At 39.9% G+C, this 12528-nt stretch overlaps 1 protein-coding gene across 2 annotated transcripts in view; it reads left to right on the top strand.

The window, feature by feature from the left end:
- Positions 1-9249, top strand: part of surf4 (surfeit 4) — a 47736-nt gene extending 38487 nt beyond the window's left edge. Inside the window, exons 1-5 of one of the 2 annotated variants that reach the window (XM_060913010.1) lie at positions 552-647; positions 961-1037; positions 1128-1171; positions 4085-4271; positions 7932-9249. In XM_060913010.1, coding sequence (XP_060768993.1) covers positions 1167-1171; positions 4085-4271; positions 7932-8198 — 459 coding nt within the window. In that variant the 5' untranslated portion in view covers positions 552-647; positions 961-1037; positions 1128-1166 and the 3' untranslated portion in view covers positions 8199-9249. Of the gene's footprint in view, positions 1-551; positions 648-960; positions 1038-1127; positions 1172-4084; positions 4272-7931 lie in introns of those variants that run through there. The other variant, XM_060913009.1, reaches the window with a different exon arrangement.
- The last annotated feature ends 3279 nt before the right edge of the window (positions 9250-12528 follow it).

Here is a 12528-nt window from a genome sequence, read left to right as displayed (position 1 = left end):
AGAATCTCTTTGATTACATTGTTTTAACATATTCGCAAGGTCATTAAAAAAAGAATCACTTGCTGATGGTGGTCTATAAAATGCAATTAAAATGAATGACATTTGTTGACATAATACAACTTTTATGGCAAAGTGCTCTAATGTATCTGCTGCATCGAACGTAATACGTTCACATTTAATGCCGTCTTTGACATAGATCATAACCCCCCCCCCCCCTCTCCCCCCAACTCGGTCTCGTCGGAAACACTGATATCCGGATACAGAGAAAACATTGACGGGTTGATTGTTGTAACCATGTCTCAGTCAAACATAAATAGTTTGATAGTGAGTCAATTGCATTGCCTGTTTGCACCGTGGGTCAGAGAGGACTGAAATTTCATCTGTGCTGTATGTCGAGCATGTGTAGCATATTTGACAATAGACTTGACTTGACTTGACTAAGGTTGTTCAGCTGGTTCTACTTGCCGTTTATTGTTTTCGTTTTTGAAATGATTCATGGTGTTTTCTCCAGTAAACACCCGTCTTCTCCTTGCTGCTGCAGTAGTTCTGCAGACCCAAAACACACGACTTTGCTTCAGCTGTTTGCATGTCTAACAGTTGCCATTGATGCACCCTGTTGTTCACCAATTGTGTGCATTCTTCTTAAAGTTAGTAAAAAAAAAAACTATTGCAGAAAACAGTTTTAAGTTGTCGTATTTATCATTTTCTTTGCCATGGTACAGTCTTAATTTTTCCATTTAGAGGTCTTGAAAAGGTCTTAAGTCTTTAAATTTGTACTTAAAATGTGCAGATACCCTGCTTGTGTGAAGAATCGAAAACCTAAAGTACACTCTTATTTATATTTTGTTAAATCGGTTGATTTTCTTTCTTCCCGTTGTGAACTGAAAGTTGATTCTACTGTGCATCTTCTTCAAACTTTTCAGCTGTGAGTTTTCTAAACTAAATTATTTTCCCTTACAGGTGGCTGTGTCCTTGTTCTCAGTAGAAATTTTGTACAGTATGCTTGCTTTGGATTATTTGGCATTATTGCGCTACAGGTAATGGGGAAAAAAAAAAACTTAAATTTTAACTGCTGGTAAAACGAATGATTGATTTATAATCTGTCATTTCTGTACCATCTGTTTCAGACTGTCGCCTACAGTATCCTGTGGGATCTAAAGTTTTTGATGAGGTGAGTGAAAATGGAGCTCTTGAGTAAAGTCCTTAGCTTTTAAAGGAGAACTGAAGTCATTTTTAAACTTGCTTTATTTCTTAATTAACGTGTTATTCAATTACGTTTTCGGTTTTAGTAACCTTATATCATGACTCGTATTGGCAACTAATTGCAATTAAATATTATACTTATCAGCCTATTCGGTTTTTAGCCGTGTTGAATCGAGTTCGTTTGGTCCACGGCAGGCGTCGTTTATCCGCGCGATCTTCACGAGACTTGGAAACGTGAAGCGTCAGCCAGGTGTCAGTGCTGCCATTTTGAAAACTGTTTTCCAAACGAAATATTGCACAAAAACGAGTTTAAATGACGATTACTGCCTACTTTTTTCAAACTTTCCTGATTGCTATCAAAACAAACAAAACTTCCGGCTTGATTACGTCAGCATTCGAAAGAGGGCGCGCGCGTCTTTCGACAACGTTGGCAGATGTCGGTCACTTTGATTTCCGCTGTACGCTTTACTTCCATCCTACGATGTCTCGCACAGGTCTCAACGAATCTCGTTTACGGCCGTTGCTTTGACACATGGACTGATATATTACAGAGCATATTTCAAACACTCATAACTTGCTATAGCAGCGACAAAATAGCGATCAAACATGCATTCCGATATTTAAAGGAGAACTGAAGTCATTTTTAAACTTGCTTTCTTTCTTAATTAACGCGTTTATTCAATTACGTTTTGGGTTTTATATCGTGACTCATACTGGCGTATTATATTACACTTATCGGCCTATTTGGTTTTTAGCCACGGCCGATTGCTCTAAGACAACGAGGGAGGCTCAGCCTCCTCTGAAAATTCTGGATCTGAAATAGCAATGTTATAACATTGCTATTTCAGATCCAGAATCATAGAAATATATGTGCTCAACCCAACTACAGTGCGAAATCATTCCGTTATAACTTTCCCCAGTTCGCCTAATGTGTGCGTGAGTTTTTCCCCCTCGTGACAGCGCGATGCAGCCCAGCCTCAGTGGACTTCAATGGCATTTGGGAGCTCTGCACTTTTCAATCTCAAAATGCAAGACGGTTATTGGACAAATACTGTGAAAATGCCCGCCTACGGACTCCCAGCCTCACAGTGGGAGGGACATACGAGATACGATACGATATTGCGATATCAAAATTTTGCGATATATTGCGATATTCTACATAGTTCACTGAAAAATGTAAACTGCATTATGCATCTTAAAATCCGAGTTGTATGTACATCAGATCTCATCTCATTATCTGTAGCCGCTTTATCCTGTTCTACAGGGTCGCAGGCAAGCTGGAGCCTATCCCAGCTGACTACGGGCGAAAGGTGGGGTACACCCTGGACAAGTCTCCAGGTCATCACAGGGCTGACACATAGACACAGCCGCCCTACACACTAAAACTGAAAATGCAAAATAAAGTGCAGCTTCTTGCCTTTGGCCTTAAATGACAAAATTAAGTTCACAGTTACAGTAAGTCACACATCACTGAAGTAGACGGGAGGACTTTGGCGCTGTCCAGTGTAGTTTGCTTCGGGTCGGGTTTCGGTGGCTCCGGCTGAGCTAATATGTCGGGGTGGTGTCGTGCTAAGTAAGTTCGCAAGTTTGTTGTGTTACCTGAATATCTAATTGGAGCGAAACAGGTTTTGCAAAGTGCGTACTCTTTGTCCAGCTCACTTTTTTTTTTTTTTCTCCTTTCCTTTGGAATCCAAAGTGCCTCCAAACATCTGCCTTAAAGTTCGGCTGTGTCTCTAGTAGGTTTACGTTAACAGCCATGCTTGCTTGTTTTTTTTTTTTTTTTCCTCACTGCAACCACCGGGAAAAAAAGAGAAGACGAAGAGTACCTTGCAGTGAGGTAGCGGCACAGCGACACCTTGCGAAGCGGAGGTGCGGAAGTCATACTGGATTTACAACCCGTCTGAAACATGATTTATTATTTGAAAAAATATCGATATTCAAATTTTGAGTATCGATATTGAATCGGAAGACAAAGTATCGCGATATATCGCCGTATCAATATTTTTGCCCACCACTGGCTTCCAGTAAGCTACAGAATTGACTTTAAAGTATTGCTGCTGGTGTACAAATCTCTAAATGGTACAGGGCCCAATTACCTCTCTGATATGTTGCAGCGGCCTAACCCAATCAGATCTACCAGATCGCAGCAGAAAAATTTACTGTTAAAACCTGTTGTTAAAACAAAGTGTGGTGAAGCAGCTTTTAGCTACTATGCAGTACAGCTATGGAACCAACTGCCAGAGGACATTAAAAATGCTCCTGCTGTTGGCAGCTTCAAATCTAGGTTAAAGACCAAGCTGTTCTCAGATGCTTTCTGTTAAATAATTAATATTTTTACATTTTTTATAATCTTTACTTTCTCTGCATGTTTTAAATTTACTTTAACTTTATTCTATTTTATTCTGCTAGTTTCTTTTTTTTCCTCTTTTTCTCCTTTTTCTTTTTGGCATTTTAATATTTTATTTCTACTATTGTTTAATTCTTATTTTCTTTTAATTCTTTTAATTAATTATTTTAGAATAAAGATAGTTATTTTATGTAATTTTATTTCTCTATTGTTTACTGTTTTTGTTTTTACTTCTGTAAAGCACATTGAACTGCCATTGTGTATGAAATGTGCTATATAAATAAACTTGCCTTGCCTTGCCCTAGTGTGTGTAGGAGCAAAATGTCTCGAAACTCCAACAGCAATAGAAATAGAACGTTTTGCCCAGAATTCGACTTTGCAGTTAGAACCGTTAAGTGCTGTGAGATGTGAGCTCACTCTTACTGTTCGATGCAGATTTCGGCCCACAGGCCTTGTGTTTGACACGCATGCTTTAGTGTGATAAGGAATGTATACACACAGTGATGTATCTGCACCGTTGGTGTTTGTGTGCAGGAACATGGCTCTGGGAGGTGGGCTGCTGCTACTCTTGGCTGAGTCACGTTCCGAGGGGAAGAGCATGTTCGCCGGCGTGCCTACGATGGGCGAGAGCTCCCCCAAGCAGTACATGCAGCTGGGCGGCCGTGTGCTGCTTGTTCTCATGTTCATGACCCTTCTGCACTTCGACTCCAACTTCTTCTCGGTGAGATCTCCTCGCACTCTGAGATTTGAGTTTGAATGAAGAAATTTATGTGATGGTTTCAGGCGACAGCCAAAGTAGCAGAAATTTAGGAAGTTATTCAGAATTCTAGGAAGGCCAGTTTTGTGGTCTTTCATACAAACATTTCGATTTATCATGCCAGACAGTTGGAGCCTTCTTACGAAAGAATTCCCCCTGTACATATTAAAAAAAAAAAATCCACTTCCTTGTATCAGTGAGTGGTAAATACAGTCATGTATTGATTAGTTTATGGTTAAAAAAAACACATTTAAGTGTGCAGTACCTCTACATGTTTATCAGCTTATTTTATTATTGATAACAGAATGATACAGAAGCTGTGCATAAGTGTTTAAAGTGATTAAATAGTTTTCACTCATCCTGGTCAGGGTCACGATGGATCTATTTATTTCTTAAAAGTGCTCAGTTGAAATCTGGTGCAGTGAATAGTGGACATGGAGCAATCAGAATTGATCATAATCGATTATTTTTAACGTAATCATAATGTAATTTTACTCAGGAAGCGTGCTGTAATTGTAATCGTAATCATAGGTACCAATAATGGTAATCATATAAGTATAACAGAATTACACAATGGTAAAGATAGAAGTAAAGAACTTTGGTACTTTGTGTATACTGAACGTATTTGGTCCATTTATCTGCAAAGTCACTCTATCCACTTTGTATAGAGTGGATTTCTGATTAGTTTAAAGTGATCTTCATTGAAAAGAACAGTGCTTTTCTTTCAAAAATAAGGACATTTCAAAGTGACCCCAAACTTTTGAACGGTAGTGTATTTCCTCATGTGTTAATAATTCACCATGTCAAAACAAGCAAAACTTTCCTCCTTTCGATGTGAAGAGAGGTAAGCAATTTATTATATACATTTTTCCATCAAAGTTGCATTTTGTGGCTTCAAAGCTAAGTTTTGGTGCCGTTTCTAGAACATGACATCAAGAAAACGTGGAAGAAACCGCAATAATGGAAGAGCCAGTTTCTAAGCTGCCTAAAACTAGCAATGGTAATTTATTTTTTGTTGCATAATGCACTCAGGCTGCCAGTCAGTGTGTGAGACAGAGACACACACACACACACACACACACACATACACACACACACACTGAAAAATCCTAGCTACGCCCCTGTTTACACAGCACTGGATCAGATACGAACTGGGTTGAATACGTGGGCCCTGGCGGATTCAAGTTGTTCCGCCTGTGGAGTCGTTTCCCGGCGTTTTAATGTGCATGGACAGTGCATCCGCGACGAAAATGAGACGGATACGGTCTAATGTAAACGCCACCTTAGAAACTCTAACAGACCTTTACTTTTTAACAGTACTGTTTTGGGATTTTGCGGAGTTTACCTTCAACTGTCTTTTTTTTTTTTTTTTTCCAAAGTAATGAACTGTGTAGCAGGAAAATCACCACGTTTTCTAAATGCACTTCTGAAAATTACTCATTAACTAGGGGAATTAAATTTGATATTTTTGACATGTTAATCATTAATGTACATGAAAGAAAAAGGCTTAAAAGTTATAACTTGTTTTAGTGAAAATAAGTACTAAAATGCACTAGAATGCAGGGTTTTGCATGTTATGTTATTAAAGTTTTTTCGGGGGACGTTGCCCCCCCCATCTGAGTTTGACTTTCAGAAGTTCAGGATTTTTTTTCTTTGCTCCACTTTCATCTCTACAGCTGGTAAATAACATGTATATGTATTCTAATTATTTTTGCCATGTACATCAAGGGGGATTAATGCTGTAGACATTTTGCAATAAAGGTAAAAAGAACATTCATAGATTTCTTTATTTATATTCATAACTTTGTAGCTAAAAAAAAAAAAAGCAGCAGCAGGTTTAAACACAGAGCGCTGGGAAAACAGCACTTTGCGCATGCAGAAAAGCCCAAATTACGCTGTATCACGACAGAAAAAGCCCAAATTAAAAAATGCACGGTGTAGCCCAAATTATGTAATTGAAAGGCCTGTAAGGTCATGTTTTTTCACACATTCCAACACCGTTTAAAACTGCTTTTTACAACAGCTTCATTTATCTGGTATTGGACTTTATTTTGGTATTTGACTCGATTCAGTGCGTCTTCAAATGAACTCTTACTCAGTTCAGAGCCACAACCGACTCTGTTACACAATTACTCTGTAATTTTGCTCCAACTCCAAATTTTACTCTCTCAACTCAAAATAGAGCAAAATTAACTATTTTGAAGAAAATACTTTTAACTCGGGGGGGGGGGGACAACAACTGCTTAGCCATTTTTTCTGTGTCTGCACTACAGCGACACCGATCTGCTCATCAGAAATACAAGAGAAAAATTGTATGTTTTCACATATAGTCTCTTGCACTTTAATATACACTGGCCAGTTTTACGTTGCGTTTTACATTAGTAATCGAGACTATATGTGAAAACGTACATAATGAAAAATTATAATGTTGCAAGCAAAAACTTTTTTTTTTTTTCCTCCTTCTTGTTTATTTTCATCATTTGATTTATTGAACAGTATTACTCATAGGTGCTAGCCTAGTAAACTAGACCCACCCGCCTAGCGGCCAAAAATATTTTTGCCTACGAGTGGGTCTAGCCTCGCACCATATAAACAAAAACACCCCGGGCATCAAATCGTGCCCGCCAATCACAACGCAAGGTTTTTGTTTGGATTCTTTGGGCGGGCTTTTGCAGGAGTGACAACAAAGCTGCGCGATGCTGGAGAAAGCACAACAGGAAAAATGGCTACAGCTAGTGAACAGTGCGCGTTTGACTCCGCTTTGGAATCAGTTTTAGAAGAATTAGACTTGGAGTTTTCGTTGAAACATGAGCAGGAAGAGGCTCTCCGCTCATTCCTTTTCAAGAAGGACGTTTTCGCTGTTTTGCCGACCGGCTATGGCAAAAGTCTGATCTACCAGCTGGCTCCGCTCGTAGCCAAAAGGATGGGGCTAGTTTGTGCAGTACGAAGAATTAATAAACAGCTTTGAAACATTACTTTTTGATTGTTTCTTATTTTCCCGTTATTTTAAATTTAAGGGAAATTATTTCACCAAACACCACTAAATAAAAACTCTCAAAAACAGTTTAAGCAAACCCTTGAAAAAAATGTGTATGTTAAGTATGTGGTACAGACTCCAAACTTGTGGTCAAACTTCTTAATATCTAGAACCTGTTTATTAATTAATACGCATTTTGAAAAATTATTTATTTCAAGGCCTCCCCCACTGCTTTCTGTCGCTCTGACTACGTCACAGTCACTGTTGCGCTGATTGGTCAGAGCGTTGGCCTATACGCACAGAGACAGTTTGAAAGACAGCGGTTTGTTCCTCCTGCACCCTTCAGAAATGTCTACGGATCGAGGCCAGACTAAATATTCACATTTAGTCTGGCTTGCCAGGCTACATAGGTGCCCAAATTTGTCCCTAAATAGGTCAGAAGCACTTGTCTGTAACAGAATTTGGCGTAGTATTCGTTGTAATTGTGGTACTTGTAATTGAATTTCACGTAATTGCACCAAGTCTCGTAAATAGATTAAGAAAATGCCAGTTATGATTGATTACCATCTACACAGAGGCATCCACTTTTTACATCTTCCATCTTTTTGTTCAGTATCGTAAACCTCATCTTCCATTCTATCTTTTAGATCCTACAGAACATGGTGGGCACGGCTCTCATCATCCTGGTGGCCATCGGCTTCAAGACCAAACTGGCTGCTCTCACCTTGGTGGTGTGGCTCATGGCCATCAACGTCTACTTCAACGCCTTCTGGACGGTGCCTGCCTACAAACCCATGCACGACTTCCTCAAGTACGATTTCTTCCAGACCACGTCAGTCGTCGGCGGCCTGCTGCTAGTAGTGGCTCTCGGTCCCGGGGGCGTGTCCATGGACGAGAAGAAAAAGGAGTGGTAAGAAGAGGCCATCTCCTCGTACGGGGGGAAAAAAACAACAAAAAAAACAAATCCACTGCCCAGGACACAAGGACCCGCAAATCTTAAAACAACCCAGTACAAGTCGGAGCCATCTCAATTCTCTTCTTCACCTGCCCTTTTTGTTTTTTGTTTTTCATTTCTCATGTTTTTTTTTTTTTTTTGCCATTTGTGAATTTGTAAAAACAAAATTTTTAAGCTGCCTGATCAGGTCCCACTGTAAAGAAAACCTGAATGACAAGGAACTGTCTGAGTTGATGATTGATTTTTTTTTTTTTCCCCCCCTTTCTTTCTTCCCTTCTGTCACTGTTGACCAGGATGCTATCTTTAAACCATTATAAATGTATTCTTGTTGGGATGCTTCTCTTCTCATGCGTGTTTCTGTATGGTTATTGTTTTTAAAACACTTGAGAACTAGCTGTGAATGAATGTGTACACGTGTAGACTCTGTGAAACAACAGTAATTTAGAGCTCGAACTGAAAGAAGTTTTCGAATAATGACCTGGCACCACGAATCGTTTGTGGTGCACCTCTCGTTGTTTTTCTTTCACCCTCAAATCAATCCACGTGTCAAATCAAACGGCCTTTGCGTTTAGGGTGCGCAGGGTCTCCTGTAACACTGGTCGTGGTTCAGATGGGGGGGGGATTATTATTATTTTATTATTTTTTTTATTTTTAAATGTGTATAAACCACCCTACAGAATAGAAAGGTGGAAGTACAGCGCCTTCTGACTGATCTGTTTTCACAACAGCGGCCTGTGTACTGTTTGAACCTTAGCTTGGATCCAGGTATTAGACAGACTTGCAAGCAGTTTATGCAAATAAATAAATAAATAAACAAACAAAACACTATTTTACACATCTGCGTCTGCACACGTGCTCAGAAGGCCTCTTCTGTCACCAGAGCTTCATCTTGATCTGTGTGTTTGCTGTTGTTAAAATAACACCTTGATTTTACAGGAGTTTATAATGTATTTTTTTGATTTATTTTTGTTTTCAGGCAGAGAAAGAAACAATAAAAGCAAAAAAAAAGAGAGAGAGAAAGATTGGCTTCTTTTGTTCATAAACTGTGACTTCAAAATTTAGGCGGTTTCTTCTTCAGTGTTGGCTAAATAGTATAATTTGTCATATGTACACAAGTGCATATAGTGTGTGTGGGGGTGTTTTTTTTTTTTTTTTTTTTTTTTTAAATTCTTATTTGTATGAATTCCTGTTTTATACCTCTATTTAAGGCCCAAATTATATTCAACAGGTTAGAGCATATGCGGGCGGCACGGTGGTGTAGTGGTTAGTGCTGTTGCCTCACAGCAAGAAGGTCCGGGTTCGAGCCCCGTGGCCAGCGAGGGCCTTTCTGTGCGGAGTTTGCATGTTCTCCCCGTGTCCGCGTGGGTTTCCTCCGGGTGCTCCGGTTTCCCCCACAGTCCAAAGACATGCAGGTTAGGTTAACTGGTGACTCTAAATTGAGCGTAGGTGTGAATGTGAGTGTGAATGGTTGTCTGTGTCTATGTGTCAGCCCTGTGATGACCTGGCGACTTGTCCAGGGTGTACCCCGCCTTTCGCCCGTAGTCAGCTGGGATAGGCTCCAGCTTGCCTGCAACCCTGTAGAAGGATAAAGCGGCTAGAGATAATGAATGAGATGGAGCATATGCCCCAGGGAAGACCCAGGACACACTGGAGGGACTATGTCTCTCGGCTGGCCTGGGAACGCCTCGGTGTTCTTCCCGAGGAGCTGGCCGAGGTGTCTGGGGGGGAAAGGGAAGTTTGGGCTTCCATGCTCAGACTGCTGCCTCCGCAACCCGGCCCCGGATAAGCGGAAGAAGACGAAATTATATTCCATACTCTCTGCGTACAGAAGTGACAAGACACGTTTTGATCAGCAGGGTTGAGTGCTACCAGTATGCTAATTACGTGAATTTCATGATGATTAACGTCACCCTAAACTTTTTCTAAAATATTTCTTAGAATTGTATCCTGAAAGATTTAAGAAATGTCAAGCTGATAATCTTATTAGCAGGTATTCCTGCATCAGGCTTGCAGTACTCGAGTCCGAGTCGTGACTTGACTTGGACTTGAGCACTGATGACTCGTGCATTAACTGCATTCGGACTCTCAAATTCGAGACTCAGATTTTTTTTCTACTTTTTGTAACATGCCATAATTGGACAAGATATTTATATCTGCATTAATTTTTGCACTAATTTCATGCAAGAGTGTCACACCTGTGCGCCTTGGCATGTGCCTCAGATAGACTCTCGGGAACGCTCTGGACAGCGCGCGTGCCCTAAACGACTCATACCTGGACAGAATTGAGGCGCAATCAGTGCACCTATATACCGTAAAAACTGTCGAAACGCACTTACTTTGCTTTGCAAAGTATTGAGTTGCGTTACTGATTCATTACCGAGCCTCATTTCCTTGTTTGGTTTCCTGATTTCCTGTTTCTCGTCTTTGATTCTGCCAAGTCTCTGATGGCCTGTTTGTGCTTCGCTCAACCTGTTGCACCATTTTGCGGTTTTCGTGTCGTTCTGGATTGTTTACTGTCTTCACTTGCATCAATAAGCACATCATCTGCACTTACATTCTTCTCCCAACCATCTCTGATCGAGTACTTGATGTTCCCTGACAGACTACTTCATGTTCCGTGATAAAGAGAAGCACATTCACCTGTTCATATGTCATTACCACGAGGCTGGTATTTTCATGAGTGTATTTTCATGGTGTACACAAGACACGAAGAGACGCGTCAAAAAGCACAGCACGCATGATCCGTAATACAATTACAAATGTATGAATTTGTAACTGGAACTGTGATCTATAATCAAGCCAGTACTGAGTGTCCAAATAATTTTTTTGTCTAATTATATAAATTATTTTTATACTTTTAAACCTTTTTTTTTTTTTTTTTTGAGGGGAGGGGGGAGAGTTTTGCTTGAAAAGTGCACTTGAGGTATCTTAAAAAAATAATAAAAAAAGATGTGACTTAGTCAAGTTTCAAGTCAAGTTTATTTGTATAGCACTTTTAACAGTAGACATTGTCCCAAAGCAGCTTTACAGAATTTGAACGACTTAAAACATGAGCCCTAATCTATCCCCAATGAGCATGCCTGTGGCGATGGTGGCAAGGAAAAACTCCCTCAGACGACATGAGGAAGAAACCTCAAGAGGAACCAGACTCAAAAGGGAACCCATCCTCATTTGGGCAACAACAGACAACATTAACGGTTTTACCAGGAAGTCAGTTTCGTTGATGTTATAAACCTTCATTGATGGAAACTTGAGTGCAAAACTGTTCATGACAACTGCAGTCCTAAAGTTAGCAAGTGCGTTAATAAGACAAAAGGAAAGGTGTGTGTGTGTAATACTTAGTTTGACATGTCGTTTTCTAATGCAGTGAAATTCATGCACCTCTAAGTGCAACTTAAGTTTCCAAACGCTTTAGGGCTTCTGTATGTAGTATGTGAAGATAAAAGTATAGTATCCTCGAAGAGGTAGAGACCATCAGATAAATGATAGCACTGCATGCGATGTTTTTACAAGCTCAAAAAAAAAATCAAATCACAAAAATGTCAGTAATGAGTATTTATTGGCTTTTGATTATATTTAACATGCAAAACTTCAAATAGGCTTCTACATTAGCTATGATTTTGAAATGAGTTTCTTGGTTGTAATCAAATAAGGCTGATGGAGGTCAATAAAAATGAAAGATGAACGGCATCCAGATAAAAGCGATGAGAAAAGAAACCAGTGACTGAGAGCTTAATGTAAAATTTCTGCCTCTTTCTTCCATCCATTGTCTCGAGTCGCTTTATCCTGTTCTACAGGGTTGCGGGCAAGCTGGAGCCTATCCCAGCTGACTACGGGCGAAAGGCGGGGTACACCCTTGACAAGTCACCAGATCAGCGCAGGGCTGACACACAGAGACACACAACCATTCACACCTACGGCCAATTTAGAGCCACCAATTAGCCTAACCTGCCTGTCTTTAGACTGTGGAGGAAACCCACACAGACACGCCCTACCTCTTTCAATAAATTGAAAATTGTTTTCCTGTAAATATCAACCTGGAAGTTCCCCTAATGTTTCCTGAAGGCAACAACAGTCATTCAAATGTCTTTATTGAACAGGAAGATTTCCTTCAAGGTAGATTTGCCAGATAAGGGACAACAGACTTCCTTAAAGGAAATGAAACAAATACAAGCAGCTTGTATTACAAAACACATACATGTCAACATTGTTACCCATGCCCTTACAAAATCTGTACTTTTCCCTTACATACACCCATGAGCCCTTATACACGAGAAAAAATTCCAATA

Source organism: Neoarius graeffei, chromosome 28 (genome assembly GCF_027579695.1).
Source record: "Neoarius graeffei isolate fNeoGra1 chromosome 28, fNeoGra1.pri, whole genome shotgun sequence".
Lineage (NCBI taxonomy): Eukaryota > Metazoa > Chordata > Actinopteri > Siluriformes > Ariidae > Neoarius > Neoarius graeffei.
This window is presented reverse-complemented; position numbering and strand designations above follow the sequence as displayed.